The sequence below is a fragment of the Anser brachyrhynchus genome, assembly GCF_964034855.1.
Source record: "Anser brachyrhynchus genome assembly, chromosome: 16".
NCBI lineage: Eukaryota > Metazoa > Chordata > Aves > Anseriformes > Anatidae > Anser > Anser brachyrhynchus.
In genome coordinates, this window is record NC_137734.1 from 8,156,038 (window position 1) to 8,173,114 (window position 17,077).

The following is a 17,077-nucleotide window of genomic DNA, read 5'->3' on the forward strand; positions in this document are numbered from 1 at the left end:
ACAAGAGCCCTGCCAGCACAGATGTCTAGGACACCAGTGAGGTCCTCAGTCTCCTCTGCTCTTGGCACACACGATGTCAGAAGCTGCTGACAGTTCCTCTGACAGAGGTTTAGGAGCAGTGACTTCCAGCATGGCAGCAATGGGCAAAGCGGGCACAAGACGACCCTCAGCTGTGTGGAAATGGATGTCCCCTGTGGGCCTCATTTCAGAGGCCAAGCGGGGGGAGGCAATCCTGGTATGAGCTATCATCCCACTGCCATAATTACATCTCCTTTATGGGCTTGATTGTAATGGTAAAAATAAAATGTGTTACCCAAATGTTGAACTTAGTACAGCATCCAAATATAGAGCAGGTCTACAAAGCACCAGTGCTGGGACAGAGGCAGCGCAGGGCCCCGTCACAGCCGGTGCTGTGCCACGCGTGCTGGGCTCCTCCTTGCTTCTGGTCTTTTAGGCAGGGAAGCTGCAGGGAGGGGACAGAGGGGGGGACCCAGTCAGCACAGCGCACCCCTCCTCCCCCTGGGTTTTAACTTTTAAAACTGTGGTGCCTTTCACTGCCTCTCTCTCTCTCTTTATTATTATTTTTTATTATTAAAAAGAGGCTGTAATTGTGGAGTTGTTACTGGAACACACGGGAGCTGCTTTGAAATAACAAATGTATGTTCACTTTCCTTTTATATTTGAATTTTGCCGTATGTGTTTTCTTGTGGTTTCCAAGTCAAAGATGACTTTGTTTTCTAGGCTAGGCTTCCCATGGGGCCTTGAGTTGTGAGTGTGTGTGACTTCCAACATTCAACTAATTATTTTGCTTATTAGTGAAACCAGAACCTTTGATGGAAACTCAAAACCAAATCACAGCTTGATATCGTAATTCACACTCTCACAAGCAGGGCTAGATTAGAGATGTGTTCCTGCTGAAATGAAAACTAGCCTGCCCAGATGATTTACTGCTGGGGACATAGGGGTGGTTGGGTTTCTCTTTCTCTGCCCATCCTCCTGTTCAGTGAAGGGGAAGTCAGAGGTCCAGGATGAAGGGGGGTGTTTGCACTTCCGTAAGTGTTTGGCCTCCGCGAGCTGCCCTGGACGTGTGCAGCTAAGCTGGCTCGTGCTGTGCCATGTCTCTGTACTGATCTCGCTGCCTTTACTTCCTTTTTGTAGCGAGTGGGAGCCTTGTGTTGGCTCCTCGCTGCTTTTGGACCGTGCAGGGATTCTGCCCCCAACTTGAGAACAGCGTGTGACAAATTGTCTGCATGCATCATGCCTAATTAACCTGCAGGATTACTGAGCTTGTTTGCACAACTGTGGTGATTGATTGCATGTGCCTTTTGAGCTCTGAGCTGTTGGTTCATGGGTACATTTACTGTGTTTACATGTGCTATTGCAGGGATCGATGTGCAGTTCTGAAAGTGTAGACCTTGGTTTTAGGAATATCTGAGAAATTCTCTTTAAAACTACTATCCTGTCAAATGCACGGGGAGATGAGTTGGTACCCCTCACACTGTCATGGTAGCGTACTGGTAGCGTGGCTGTACCTTCGGATCTGTCTAACTGAGAGTTCGCTGGAAACACTGAGGAAATTAAATTACTAGATAAATCGGAAGTAGCGTAGGAAAACATGATTGAGCCTGAAAGTGGCTTTTGTTAAGATATGGGACTGGACTGAATAATAGGGAATATTAAATATGATATCTAATAAACAAAGATAAGAGGAAGAGCTGGCTCATATGCCTTCTCTACCATTAATGCAAGAGGAGAACTGCTGGACAACAGTAAGGGTAATTAGCTACTGGGAGAATTTACCTGGACTTAAGCTGCATCCTCTGTTGCTTGAAGTTGTTAAACTGGGTCTGCATGCCCCTGTGAAAGGGATGCTGTCCCTCACAAAGAGGTTACGTGCTGAACGAGTGCATCTCGCCCCTAGCAGAGAGCCAGGGAGGATCTCTCCCTTTTACAGTTGGGGTGCAGAGATGCAGGTGACCAGAGAACCACGTACCTCAAGGGAGCAGCTGGATCTTACCATGTGTCTTGTGTTAGAGATGACCGAATGGTTCTCATTGCAACTTTTTGTCTCAGAATGAAAATGGAGCCCAAGTCAAAATACATTGCTTTTGATGGAAAGTAATTTTGGCAGAGGTGAGGGGAAGGCAAGTATACCAGCCAAGTCTGAGGATGATGCCTGTGAGATGCAGGCGGCCTCAGTTATTCCTTGTCCGGATTAGGCAGATCCAAGATTTAGGCTACTCTTTCATGTGTTCTTTAACTGACAGACTGTACATGCAGGAGTCAGTGTGCAGCAAACCAGAGGCTGAATTCGTGGCTGTTTGCCATAAATGTGGACACACACAGCAGTAACGCCTACATAACTCATCCTGTTCAGGCTGCGCTCAAGTATCTGCAGAAGTTGTTCATGCAGAGCAGCTAGCATCCTCTAAATTCACATCTGGGCACTCTGTGCATGGGCTCCACCATGCAGCAAAGCCTCCAGTTTCCCTCTCCTTCTCTCAAGACCCATTCCTATTTAATAGAAAGTGCCTTGCTCTGAGCGAGGACCTGCATATGGGTGTCTGTGTCTCTGGGGAGAGTCATGTCACTGGGCTTATGCCTGCTTGGGGGGAAAGGGGCTGGGCTCCTCCTGGAGCTTCTTGGTGAAAATTTTCTAGGGTCTCTCTATTTCTTTCTGAAACAACTGTTGAAACCTTGAGGCTTCCAGCAGATTCCAAGATGCTCTTGCTGCTGCCTCTGTCCCATTTCTCCCCTTATCTTGGTTGCTCTCAAGCTTTGTGCCACTTCTTGGTTGCACAGCGTGCTCTACCTGGGACTGTGTACTCTGCCAGGAAGGGCAAAATAATTGTGGCAGGGGAAGCTGCAGGGTTATGTGACAGAAAAACATCTCTGCTTGCTACCTTCATTCTGCTCCAACCTGGTTGAGGCCAGTCCCCACCGAGCCTCCCGCAGCTGGCAAGGAATGACGTGGCTAGCTGGTGGCAGAGCTCTGTGCTGGGAGATGGCAGTGCAATTCTGGTGAAATCAGCAGATTTGCATCCTCTGCTTTGCTTGTGGCAGAGAGTTCTTTCTTGCTCAGGGAAGTTGAAATCTTTTGTCTTGAGTGTGCATGGAAGCTGACTAACTACGCGGATGCTTTTCTTAGTATGAAAAAAATTGTATTTTCACCCAAATATAAAAATCCTACCTTCCCAGTCTCCACATCAGTGAGATGCAGTCAGATGCATAGTGTCTATTTTTTTTAAACTTTAAGCAATGAAAGTCAAAGCACCTTGAAAACAAGCAGCTCTTCATAGACATAGGGAAACTGAGGCACAAAGAGGCAAAAGCTTGCCCATGTTGCAAAGTGTGGTCAGTATCAAAATGATTTGGAACCGAAGCCTGCTTTGACCCTTAAGTGCTTTTTCCTGAGACCTGCCTTCTCTGCCCCAGGCTGCTGTTTTAACCCCTGGTGGAAGCAGAACGCCCAGTTAGGCACTGGGAGCCTGGTTGTCATTTACTGTAAGGAACAGCAGTGTAAATGAGATTCAGTCCTTGGAATTCTGACAAAATTGTCACCAAAATAAGGAATGTTTAAAATCAAATATAATAAAAACTCATCATTTAGCAGAATCAGATGTTCAAAGGATTATCTTCTGAGGCCTTTTTAGACTGCTTCAGTGAGGAGTAAAAAGAACCGAGGCAGGGATTTCCTTCTGGTTTGCGTTCTTTTGCTATGTCTCAAGTACATCAAATTGAACAAAAACATGTGACAAGTTTCAACTTTATTGCTCAATGGCAGCTCGAGCGAAAGCAGGCAGGCAAGCCACTACATGTTACAGTGTCTGGATGAGGTCTTTGTGTTAATTACTGACAGCTATTGATATGCCACTCTCCCGAGACAATATAAATTTCCATCTGAGAGTACTGTTGAATAAAGACCCCCCAAAAAATCCTTGAAATTGTTGCAGCCAAAAAGTATTAATGATAGGAATTAATGATCAAATCCAAAACACAAAGTTCCTTCAACCAGGAAACCAACTGAAGAGGCGCCGCAGAAATGCTGTGGCAAGCAGAGGCTACTGAGACAAGCACATCTTCCTCTGCTCTCCTGCGGATTGTCCTAAAATGCTTTCTGGCATGGAAAACAGCATCAGGGCTGATGAAGAGTCTGGGCAGGGGAATAATTTGTGGTGTCAAATCCCTTGAGGCACAGGCTTAGCTCTGCAGTCTGGCTGCTTCAGGAGGAAGGTGGGAGTTGGGAGTGGGGGCTCCTTCCTCCAGCAGCCGGCGCCGAGACCTCATGCTGCTCCTTGTGCGCCGAGGGGCGAGCCTGTAAGTGCTTTCTTATCTTCTCCTATACAGCAGGAAAAGGGAAGCAGTAGGAGGAAGCGATTTCTCACGCGGCTTTGTATTTGCTTCTAATTAAACGTTGCCAGTCGAGCTCTGTTTTCCCACTTTTCACCAACGGCTGATGACCATCTCTCTGAATCACCACGGCGTTATTTTCAAAGCTGACCACACACATGCACACCCCGTTCAGAGGGAAGCTGAAATGACTTCCATGGGGAGATAGCAAGTAATATGCAGCAGTTAATAGACCAAGCCTCTTGTTATGGTGAGGTGCAACAAGCAGGAGAGCTGATTAGTTTCAGGCAAATAAAAACACCATGGCTAGTGAATTCATTCCCCAGTTTTATACTCTCCTTTTGGCAGTAGCTTGTGTTGTCTAGACAGGAAGATGTGCACAATCAGCTTTAAAGATGCAGCTTTATACCCCACAGGGGAAAAAGACCTCAATCCCTGACAAGCAAAGCTCTGCTGGGTTGGATGGGAAACAAATTATTCCATTCTGCTCTCGAAGGCGATCAGAGTCTGTAGCGCACAGACTGCATCGCGCAGGTTCTCAATGGGGCTCTCCGAAGGTGCATTTAAGACTTGCAGATGCTCCTGCTGTTGTCTCACAAAGTCCATCCCTGTTTGAAAGCAGACCAGATACCTAGCTTGCAGATGTGCAACACTGAGCTAGAAATTCTCAAGAAAATTTGGCTCTGAAACCTGTCAATTAAAAAGGGAAGTGCGGAAACTAGCAATAATAGCAGAAAACAAGGTTGTACAGCTGGTGAGGGGTGTTAGCACAATCAGTGCTCATGGTAGAAAGAGGTTGGCAGCCCCTGCAGTGAAGCAGAGCATGGCAGGGATGGGACCTCTGATTTCTTACTGTGCTAATCCCCTGTGGGGCCTGGCAAATCACTGCATCTCTATGCCTTGGCTTCCCCATTTAAGAATACTTCCCCCCTGTCTGCTCTTCCTATCTCTTGCTAATAATGCAGTTCTCTATATACTACATTAATATTTAAATTCAAGTACATATGTCCAAGATTCAAAGATCTAAATTCCAAAGTTCCTAAGTTCCCTCTTTATGTGCATATGTTGTATCTGTTGGTGACCACCTATAGAATCTTAAGGAATTCACCCTTCTTTTTGACTCTGCTGTCAGTTTATCACTCAGTTACCAGAAAACATAGCTAAGCGGTGTTGCAGACTTTGCTTCTGCAATGAGATTTGCTGTTTACACAGTACTGCAAAGGTGAACCAATGTTTTTAAATCCCCACAGCCAGAGATTATGCAAACTGCAGCTGCAGGGTTTGTTTTATCTGAATACTGGAACAGGGATTGATTTAGACTTGATTTTCAAACTTGCTCAGTAAGTGGCTTATGTATTTGGGGCCGGGCTCTCAATTTGTAAGAGGACATGAATTTAGAAATAGTTCAGGAAAAAAAAAAACACATTCTTTCACGTGCCTAATGCGCGTGGTCTCAGTGGTGGTCTTAATGGCTGTGGTTCCCTGTACCATCACAGGAATTGTGTTTGGGTGGGTAACTGGACTGCCCACGCACAGCAGCTAATGGCATATCTGCTCATGTTTTGCATGCAGAATTGCATATGTGCCATTCTGAAAATGGCAGTTAACTACCCCCTCTCCCAAATTTGACTGTTATTGATCCATGGATGAAGTGTAGAATGAATGAATTTTGTTTATGCAGAGGTGAGCTGATGATTCTGATCATGCCACAAATTTCATGCCACAAATTTCCATTTTGTTTTGAAACCCAATCATAGCAGCAAACCGAGCAAGAAAAGTCTCCTTGTTTTCTGAATGATGTTATTTGTTTATCTGCCAAAGTGCTTTGCATTTCCTCAGGTCACAGACCAGCCCATGTCTGGCTATGTTAATATTATAAGAGTTATGCAAAAGTAAAGTTTAAGAAAAATCTTTCAACTGAAAGAAATAGGATCTTAAAATCCCAAAATAGAGTATGGAAAGGTACACATCATGTCTGGCTTCTCTTTCCCCTTGTGGCAAATGTGACTCAAAGGTGTTGGTTTTTTTCCAGCTCGATCTGTATACAGTTTGGGGGAGTTTTATTGTGAATAGCTCACCTTATAATACACAAAATTATTTCCTTCCAGAGTTCTCTATTCATAAATCTTTCTTGATTCTCACTCTCTCAAAACTGAAATCCAGATGAATTCTTTTTCTTCACTGAAACAAGTGAGAAAGATGGTAAGAAAGCACCTTGGCACAGTGCTGGTCCCCCGCTCTTGTCTCTGGTGAATCTCCCACTTCGCCTGAGTGAGCAGCAAAGCGTTGGGCGCTCCCCTTGGGCAGTTGCAGCTTGCTGCAGTGCGTGCTGGGCTCTCCCTTTCCGAGAGATGAGCAAAAGAGTGGAGTGGGAAACGGAGACGTTACAGGGGCTTGGTTGTTGCTGAGGAAGGAAAAGATGAACATCAGAGTTGTTATTTGAAAATGTCTTAAGTCTTTGCTTCTCTGTAGGGTTCTTTCAGGGTTGCTTTTTCTCCTTCTTTGTGCCACCAAAGGAAGGATCGGCTTTCTGGTTAAGTTGTAAAGTAGCTGCCTAGCGTGGCGGAGGTGAGTGTTTGTGGAGAGTAGCAGTCTCTCCCGGTTCAGTTTTGAGGAAAGGTGTATCTGAAACAAAGCCCTAATGTGTTCTTTCATTCTAGCTCACAATGAATTTCTCTGTATAAAAATGCAGCACAAAATATTAACTCCTTCCTGTCCTCATGAAAAAGGGTTAGCATCACTATTGCCCTGTTACAAATAAACAGAGAGGTTATATGACATGACCAAAGCTATATAGTGAATTATTGGCAAAACTGTGTGTAAAACTCTGACTTTAATGTGCCTGGAGCAGTTCTGTGAGCTGTCCATCTTCAGTCTTTGTTCCTAAGTCATCCTGATGTATTCTTAGCATATGAATGATAGATGGAAATGCTTATGCTAAAAGATCACCTTTACTTATTATCCTTTAAAATGTAAAATATAAACAATTAAGATAAGGACGTACACTTTTAAATTGGGGTGCTTGATGCTTTCTTGTATTTTTCTCGTTGTATTTGCTTTTTATAATGCTATTTTGATTTTATGGTGATGTCATCCCAAAGCATTGTCATAATGTCATAAATTACCAAGTAATTACCTTACTTTCTTCCACTGATCAAGCGATTTATTTAAAGTCTTGTTCTGTGAAGGACCAGAAGTTCTTTTACTTTGTGTTTTGTACCCCCTTGTCCCACAGGTGACACAGATGTTGCCATATGAACAGACAGTCAACTCCTTTCGTTTTTTAACTATGTATACATTTACGCAGACACACAACTACGAACATTCTTATTATTAGAAGACCAGGAATAGTTTTTACCTTGGGAACTCACTCTATACATGAGGAAAAACACCACTTACAATTAGTTTTAAAGTTGGCCAGTTTTAAAACCTGTGTACGTTGCCAGTTCTGTTACAGCTGCTACTGACTGTGCTCACTTGGGGCAAATTTTCTTTTGTAATTTATTACCTGTTTTCTTCCATTCCAGTCTCCCATCAATAACTCTGGGGTTTTGCTCTGCCAGTTTGTAGACAGAACGAGTGCTGTGTTGCTGTCGCTGTAGCCACTGTTCCAGTCCAAAGAGTCCTCTCGTCATCCCAGCTGGATTGACAATTATTCCATCAGGCATGACAATAACCATGCTTAGTACTTAAAAGCTCCTCCTCTCTTCTCCCTCTCCCCTTGTAAAGACAATATGGCCTTTTCTGATACAATGGCTTTTCACTGAAGGCCAGGAAATCTTGGATTTTGAAACTACTGTGCTTAGGCTGGGTTTCAGTATGGCTCCCAGAGGACCTGGGCTTAGCGGGCCTCCTCATGGGTAAGCAGGGGATAATTTGTACATTCAGGTCTGTTCCCAATAGATCTGTCATTGTGACCTCTGTCAGCTTTAGTCCTCTAACTTTTCACCTCACTCGGCACATTTCTGAATCTCCTCATGGCCATCATTCTTGGCAACGCTGCTCCTTCAACACCAAGCCTTGCCCTTGGAGTCCAGCTCTGCTCCTCCGCCGCCTCACTCTAAGAGCCTAGCAGCACATTGGTGCAGACTTGGATCCTTTTTTCCCTCCTAACAGCCTACTGAAGTACTTGTGTGACTGAGTTATTATAGGTGTATGGTCTGTGGCAGGGACGGGTTCTGTAATTCTTCCATGCACGACCTGTTCTCAAGGCCTGTTGGCTTCAGTGGAGGTATTCATGTGAATGGAGGCTGCACATTTGGGCCCTTGGGTTGCAAGATCTCTGGGGCGTAGACCCTGTCTTCGTGTGCCTTGCAAGTATGTGCTCGAAAATAATGATAGCTCAGAAGAGTGAGTGTCGCTTTACATTTGCCATACTGAAGGAAGGCTGCCAGGATTGCATTGATGCTGCATGTGGTCCCCTTGCAGGGGGTGAATTAGTCCTTCTGTGCAGAGATACCTCCTGCTGACTGGTAAAAATTAAAAAAAAATAAAAAATAAAAAAAAAGGTTTGGCCATGAATACCATTAGCTTAATCTTCCTTTTCTGTGATCTTCCAGTACTATTTGCTTTGTATGGCTTCATCAAGGTTTTGTATGTGGACAGAATAATTGAAAACAAATTCAGTGAGTCTCAGACCATAAAGTTCCCTTTCAGCTAGATCATTGGCTATGTGGTAAATAAATGTCTGTTTTTCATTTTTGGTTATGTGAAAAATTCAGAATGGTTTGATTTGTGATTTTGAATGTTAATAGAGAAGAAGATATTTCCTTGTCTCCTGGCCTATGGAGAAATTCTGGCTTTATTGGTTCTCTTGCAGCAAATACTGTTTAGGAGCATGTCATTTGGTACAGAAGAGTCTGTTAATGTCTTTGAACTGTAGAGGTCCCCACCTCTAAGGTCAGCCAAGACCTCCTTGTGTCACAGAGCAAAAAGGCCATCTCTACCTGTACAGATAGTATTTTAATGTAAGGCAAGAAAAGTGGCTGAAGGTGAACCATCCCAAGGGAAGAATGAGTTGCAAGGAGCAGTGACTCAAGCCCACATAAGTGATTTCATGAGAAAAAGAACATATTTCCTATTAAGACTATTTAAGAATCTCGGAGACAGAGAGCTTTGTAGCGTAGAGATGTGGATGTTAAAAGGGAACATCCTCCCTGACAGAAGAGGCAGGTGGGCGGAAAATACAATGCTGTGAGCATTTGAGAAGCTGATGCTGGCGTTTAGGACTGGATTTGGGAAGTTTGGGAAAATACGTTCATAACTGGGTAGAAGATGAGAGGACAAAGAGAAGGGCAGAGCTGTGAAGATGAAGGCAGGCATCTTGTGTCAGTTGTGAGGTAAACAGGGAAATGGGACAGCTGTGGAGTTTGGGCCTTACACATGCCAAGGCCGGAGAAAGAGACGTGACAGGGATTGTTAATTTCTGAAATGTTTATACATAGTTTAACATTTCAGTTCTCAAAATCACAGACACAATTGCTAGATACCTCCTGTTAAGGGTTTTTAAAAGTATTTTTTACAGCAGTTGAAGAAGGAATCATAAGCTGTGCAGAGGCAAAGTCATTTTACTGTATGCTAGGCTGGACAGACACCAGGGTTTACAAGTTGAATGTTACACAGGGCCCAGTTCAAAGACCCCTAACTCCAATACCTTTAATAAGGTCTGTAGAAGGTACAATTTATACCTGCAGGAATGTAATCAGGGGACTCTGTTCTTGCTGTGTTTCCTGCTGATGGGAAGCAGGAAGCCCTGCCCAGGGCTGCAGGTGCAGGGGACCACCTCTGCTTTTGCACCTTTGTCCACCTCACAGAGAAAAATCTTTTGAACCTCGTTTAGGATTCAGTCACTGCGAAATGCACAAATGTACTAAAAAATGTGCCTTTTGAGGGTATTTATCAAAACATTTTGGAGACAACCAGCAAATTTCTGGTAATGGAGAGCTTGTCTGGAATTTTTTCCTTCTTGATATATCTAGTACTATAACCATTATTTTCCATTAACTCCTTTCCCTGGTACAATGTACAAGAAAGTACTCTTAAGAGGTTGTCTGTCCCTGAGAGTAGGGAAGAGTCTGTACTACATGTGTAGTTCTATCTATCTATATCTCCATGTCTGTGTAGATGTCTGTAGATCTGTTTAGTTTCCTGAAATGAGAGCATTGCAACCCCCGTGTGTGATAATAGATTTTTAATGTCTTGCCAGCTTCATGGTTACATGGAGAACAAACCCTTGGGTCTTCAGATCTTCATTGGGACAGCAGACGAACGGATACTTAAACCCCATGCTTTCTATCAAGTCCATCGCATTACAGGAAAAACTGTCACCACCACGAGCTATGAAAAAATCATAGGCAACACCAAAGTTTTAGAGATCCCACTGGAACCCAAAAACAACATGAAAGCAACGTAAGCATTTTTATTTTTATTAGCAAAGTTGTGGCATGTTGAAATTCCTGCTCCTATGGAAAGCAGTCACTTAAATGAATAAAGATGTCTGCTCTGGAAGGACTCCCCTTTCCAAAGCATGAATTTAAGACTCTTTTTACAAAGGTATGAACAGACAGTTACAAGCACCTGGTTAAAGCTGCTCAAAGAGTTACCATGTATGCATTTTTGCTATTTGCCCCAACTGCTTCAGGAACTACACTGTAATTGCCAGTCATATTCAAAGTTAGAATGGCTTGGTATGGCACTAAGGAAAATGAGACACGAATCTCAAGTCCATAAAGTCCATATGCTGCAGGGACACAATGAGAAACAAGGAGCAGTAAGTAGACAGTGCATGAAAAGTGTACATTACATTTTACAACAGTTAACGGAATAGAAAACATCTCTCCTGAACTCAGCCAAGTGCTCTGGCCATGAAATCGCACTCTCCTGTTGTAATAGTTTACCAGAAAAGCAAGTACAGGCACATCTTTAATGTATTATTTCTTCCAGTTTTATGGAGGCAGAGGGATGAAGTGGGCACCAGTCTGAAACTTTGGGCTTGAATGTGTGCCAGGCAGCACGAGAGTGATTGCTCTGCAGAGGGAAGAGCTGTATCTCCATCCTTCAGAGGATACTGACAAACTTGGCAGAGCAACTATGTTTTTAAGCCCCCCTACTTCATCGCAAAATCCACATTCTTTCTTTGTATATCTTTTTTTTTTTTTTTTCCCCAAGAATATATACCTCATTTCTCCCTTTCCTTCAGGCTTATCCTTCCCTCTGCACCCAAGGAAATAAATAAAAGCCCACATCTCAAATTTAAGCAGCCAAGTGCTAAATGGAACGTGATTGTCTGTTCCTAACAAGTAACCCTGGAATAATAAAGCCCTGCACATATACAGTGGTGAGGAACAGTGTGGGTGTAGGAAACAGCTCGGGGTGTATCCTCACCAAATGTGATTTTAATTCATATGAAATGTATGCTGTCTTTCAAATTGATATCAAACCAGCTTGGCAGTGCCTGCTAATACTGCACCCTCCGAGGACTATTGCTGAGCTCAGATCCTGTAACTGTTAATTGGTGCTTCTTCTTGCCCGGGCTCTGCTGTAGACAAGTTTGCTAGGCTACATGGGGCTCCTGAGAAGTTAACCAGTGTGTATGTACTGGTTAATGTTAAGTAGCAATGCTGGTTTCAGCAGCCCTCATCCTCTCATTGCCGTTCAGCCCTGTCCTTCTCCTGACATCCTCCCTTTGTGAAGGGCTGTGGTGAATGGGAGCAGAGAAGAATCTTCTTTGCTACCAGGCTGTGCCTGCTCTGAATAGTTTGTATGTTTGGCAGCATCGACTGTGCGGGGATTTTGAAGCTGAGGAACGCGGACATTGAGCTGCGTAAGGGCGAGACAGACATTGGCAGGAAGAACACCCGCGTCCGGCTCGTCTTCCGCGTGCACATCCCCGAGTCCAACGGCAGGATCATCTCTCTGCAAGCAGCATCAAACCCCATTGAATGCTGTAAGTACCTCCTGAGATTTGTAGGCAGCCAGTGTGGGTGTGCATATGGGGCTTATATGCATCCTGCCTGTTTGTGCAGGAGTGTGCACACTGCCTGCCTTCCCGGGAGTGGTCATACTTGTAGTAGCGGCACAACCAGAACTTGTTATCTACAACCTGGTGGTTGGAGGCTTTGAATACAGACATGGGGTGGCAAATGAAATGGAGAACAGGTTGGATTTCAAGGCTTGAGCACATACTGGTTGTTGTTTTTTCTAGATGATGGTGCTGAGGGGTGTGCAGCTCAGGAGGCTGCAGCTGAAGGAGGGAAAGCCCAGGTTATTCTGGTATTCCCCTGAGGGACAGAAGAAAGCTTGCAGTTTTGATTTCTGGGGAGCAAATTTTATAAGTGTGTAAACTGAGAAACCTGCACCTCCCACTCATTTTAACGTACTGGATCCTGAGAAAGAGAGGCCTCCAGCAAGGTGCCCCCAGGGTCGAAGTCATTTCTGGAAGGGCTCCACCCACTGCGCTGGTTTATGTGCATCCTGTGATGCTTTTTGTTGATAAATGGTGCCTTTTCAGTGGTTTGGGGATTTCACAAATACAAAATGAACAGTTTTCCTCTCCCTTTGCTGAATGACTCACCCCTTTAGCAGAACCTATCTTGCCATAAGTTATGTGAAGAAAGTCATTGAAGAGCTTCTCGTGTGTATTTATTGAGATGCAGGCTTTACTTAAATAACAACTACTTATTATAAGAGAGGAGCCAACTTTGGATATAAAATCAAGACAAATTGTGACTAGTGAATTATTGAAAAAAACAGTAGAAGCGAATAAACAAGGCAAGACTAAGGAGAGGATGATGGATATGTATGATCTCTTGGCAATTTTTATGAGAGGATACCAACTCTCAGCATTTTACCATCTGTGTGAAGTCTCTGGGCACTGTGATGGGAAGGGAGAACAGTGGGAGTAGCCACCACCTGTCTCCATAGGAAACAAGATCCTCTATGGGACCAGATGCCTGAAACAATAGCAGCCTCCACCCCAGACATGTCCTTGCTGAAGCAAAGGCCTATTTGCTAAAGGAAACATTCAGTAAACTGCAAATATTGTTGATAAGAAGGGAATCACAGTGAAGGATCACCTGGCTTCTCCCTCAATTTCTTTTCCAAGTGAAAGCAGCCCATGTCTGCCTGCAATGGGGACTTACTTGGGTGGGGGAACTCTGGGTGTGACTTTTACATCCACTGTACAGATAACCAGCATGGGTCCAGAGCAGAAGATAGATGGGCCCTGGGTTTTTTTTGAGCCCACCGATCACCGTTATTCCAGTCTCCTACAGTAAAAGCAAACACTGCTTTCAGGAAGAGTGAGCTAGGCATTTCTAGTACCCACGACAGCACACTGTATTTGTGCCCATCATCAAAGAGCGTTCAAGCAGAAATCCGGTCACGGTTTACAGAATAAGATCACATTTTCCGAATGGTATGTGCACACCTCATTTGCCTGTGCAATGACTGCTATTCGCAACGGCTTGTTTAAGATGTCTAGGCACTTATTCTGAGATGTGTTTGCTTTGATGAGTCCTAGAGGCATAAAAGAAGCCAAGAGTCAGGTTATTAGTTTGTGGCTTATTTATAAGTTTATTATAATTAAATTGAAAATAAGAAAATGTTGGGCTGCTTAGCAGACAACAAAGGACATATGAGAACAGTGCTTTTCTGAACTCACGGAAATAGAGTGTAAAGTAACCTGGAGAAGTAAGCCTCTTCCATTTAGAATGTATGTTACATATTTACAGTGTTTTTGCATTTCACTAGCACTTTCTGATCGCAGCCAGGTTCTAGGAAGAAGGTTAAAAATATTAATTGGTTCAGCCAGCGCTCGTAATGCAGGCTAAATCACACTAGAGGTGATATTCTAAGTTTCTCACAGACAGCACTGAGATAAGCCCAGGAGACTTGATGATGAGCCCTGGTGTAGCAGAAGGGGCACGCTGGGACTTCGAGACGTTTTGTCCTTGCATCCCATCCCCCCCTTTCTGTGCTGCTGGGATTCTCTGTTTCATCACTGTTTGCTTTTCATTTTTTTGACGTGGCCACTTGGGAGCCCTTGTCCCTGGAGCCTCTCTCCTGAGATCTCTCCTGTCTGGTAGCTGTTAATAACATCCCACTGGGAAAGCCTCAGTAAGTAGCAGCTTTAAGATAACTGGCCTCACCAGTGGGGTTCCCTCGAGAGCGTTGTTGCTACCAACAGAACATCTGAGTGCTCTCCTCAGCAGAAGCAGATCCCAGCTAAACACTCCCACTGGTGTCAGCAGATCATTAGCTGCAATGAAGCAAGAACTGCGAAGTATCTGCTTTTCTAGGGGGCGATTTGGTTCCACCTCATCTGTGTCACATTCAGCACTTGACAGGTTTTAGGAGGGGATTTCACAGGTTCAAAGAATCATCCGGAGCAAGTTCCTCCCCAGGCAGCTGTGTGGGAGGACCATGAAGGTGCTATGTTGTTAAATGATAAGTTATGCCTCAAAATGGACCTCATATCCAGACATGCCTGCACATTCAGCAGCTTGCAGCTTTTCTCTCCTTTTGCCTGTTGATTCACTCTGAAGCCACTGAGGAGACAAAGGCATTTGAAAGTCCTCTGATAATTGTAGCAACAGGCTATCACTCAGGTAGGGATAAAAAAAGCCACTGTCTTTGAGGTGTGGTGCTGGAAAGGTGAGAAAAATCTCTTCTCCTGGTTGTTGTCCACGCTGACACCCTGCAATGGCAGCAAGCCCACAGGAGCTAGGTGAGTTGTCCCCATGATCTCAGCCACTGGGTCCGTGCAGCATCATGTAGCATGGCCCCACTCCCTGCCTGTGCATGTCTGCAGGGTTATTCCTGCTGCAGCTGTACATGTCCACATGCACATCCCTGACTGTGCAGATCTGTTTTAGGCATATGGTTAACTCATGAGGGTGAGCTCTTGCCGGGACAGGCAGGGCTTGCTCTGAACCTGGTGCAGAGGCAGGGCAAGAATGCTCCAGCAGCACGGGGTGCAGGTGCTTGCATGTGAGTATCCCCTGGCCACCATCCTGTGCTGCAGTAAAGAGCTGCTGCTCAGGCATAAGCTTCTTGGATCTGAAAACTTGACAGAAATGACCTGAAGTCTGAGTCTAAATGTGAATTCTAATCTCTCAATGTCTTGAAAATATAATTAGAACTAAGCAGTTTTCAATCACAGTTCTTTGGTGCCAAAATACAATATTGTCATCAGCACCGCAGCATGTCTGAAATCTGAGTGGCTATCACAGAACTGCTAACACGCAGCTGCTGTGACACAAGGGATTGAAGGGTTACAGAGTTAACTTGTCCGTTCACATGCAGCCCTAATAAAAAGCCACTCAGTGAATTGCCGCAGAGGGTTTTTGGTATTTGCAGACCTGATCATTATTCTCAAACTATTCAGACAACATCTGCAATATTATTTCTGTTTGTTTCCTTTGATTTGCTGTTCAGTGTGAGCTGAGGCTCATTTCTTGGTGAGTATCGGTGGAGTCATATCTCTACTCCTCAGCTGAAATATCCGTGGAGCAGGAAAGAAGCAGCATTGAAGGGATTTCAGAGTAGCCACATAAGCACCCATGAGGCTGCCTGGTTTACTCCATGCTGCTGGCAACCAAAAATCGCTCTATGCAAATGTCTTTGAGATGTGAATGTGAGATGAGGAGTACCACTCATACTGTGTCATAGTTTTTATTCTAATGGATTGTGCTTAAAGCTTCCCAAAGTGTCTCACAGTTCTTGTTTCATGTAATCCATGTTTGCTGAAACTAAACTGAGCTCGTGAATGCATTAAAATGCAAATGATGGCACTTGGCATGAGAGAGAGAAAGGTTCTAAAATCTTGTTCTTATAATAGATATTCCACGGTGGTAAAAACAAAACAAACAAAACTTATTACTAAAGAACAGTGTGTCCATCCGAGGAATTTAAAATAGTTTCTATTATTGACAGTATTTTGTTCCATTAAATTGGGTCAAATATCTAATTTCCCTTTAATCAATTTCCCTGGAAGTTTCCTTTATTTTTCTCTCCTTCTAGTAGATTTTCCCATCGTATTAGACAATCTGAGCCTATGATACTTGACACATTAATAACTACAGAGGAAAGAGCTAGTCATTCAAAAGAATGTTGTCTTGGCAAAGCAGGGAGTGCTTTTCCTCGGCCATGAGTTGTGCCGGTTGGAATACAACAGCAGGCAAGAAGCAGGTCTGGTTTACTGAGATAAAAAAGCAGAAGCAAATGGTCTATTTGCACCTGAGAGGTGCCCATTGCAATTTTACCCAGAAGCAAGATTATTGTGAGAGTAGCATGGTTTCCAGATGAATTAAAGGATTTTTTTCCCCCTTTCATTTCAACTTCAAGACAGCCATGCAGTTTGCCGTAAATACAGCTGACACAAAACCTGGTGCCTTTCCTAAAGTAAAATTTCTCTCTCCTAATTTAAAGTTAATTCTGACATCTTTTGCCACTTTTAACATGCCATTAAAAGATTTTAACCTGGAAAGTCTGTCAGAAGGAAAATGCTCACCCTTTTTGCAGTAGTGCTGCTGGTAAAAGCAAGCGACCCAGCTTATTACGCAGACCATGGATTTCTGAGCATAATTTAAGCTCAGCAGATCTCCTCCACAAGGGATTAAAGGGAAATGCTGTGCATACCCGCAGAGATGATCGACAGAGAAGTGAACCGAGGCCATGGTTTTCCTGTCATTAATCACATGCTGTTTTGGTGAGCTGGCTGCAGTTC

The 17,077-nt window shown here is 44.1% G+C and overlaps 1 protein-coding gene across 7 annotated transcripts in view; it reads left to right on the forward strand.

The window, feature by feature from the left end:
- NFATC2 (nuclear factor of activated T cells 2) overlaps nt 1-17,077 on the forward strand; it is a 97,012-nt gene that overhangs the window by 24,768 nt on the left and 55,167 nt on the right. For all 7 annotated transcript variants that reach the window (XM_080558072.1, XM_080558070.1, XM_080558071.1 and 4 more), the window contains exons 4-5: nt 10,556-10,758; nt 12,123-12,295. In XM_080558072.1, the coding sequence (XP_080414198.1) occupies nt 10,556-10,758; nt 12,123-12,295 (376 nt within the window). The remainder of the gene's footprint in view (nt 1-10,555; nt 10,759-12,122; nt 12,296-17,077) is intronic.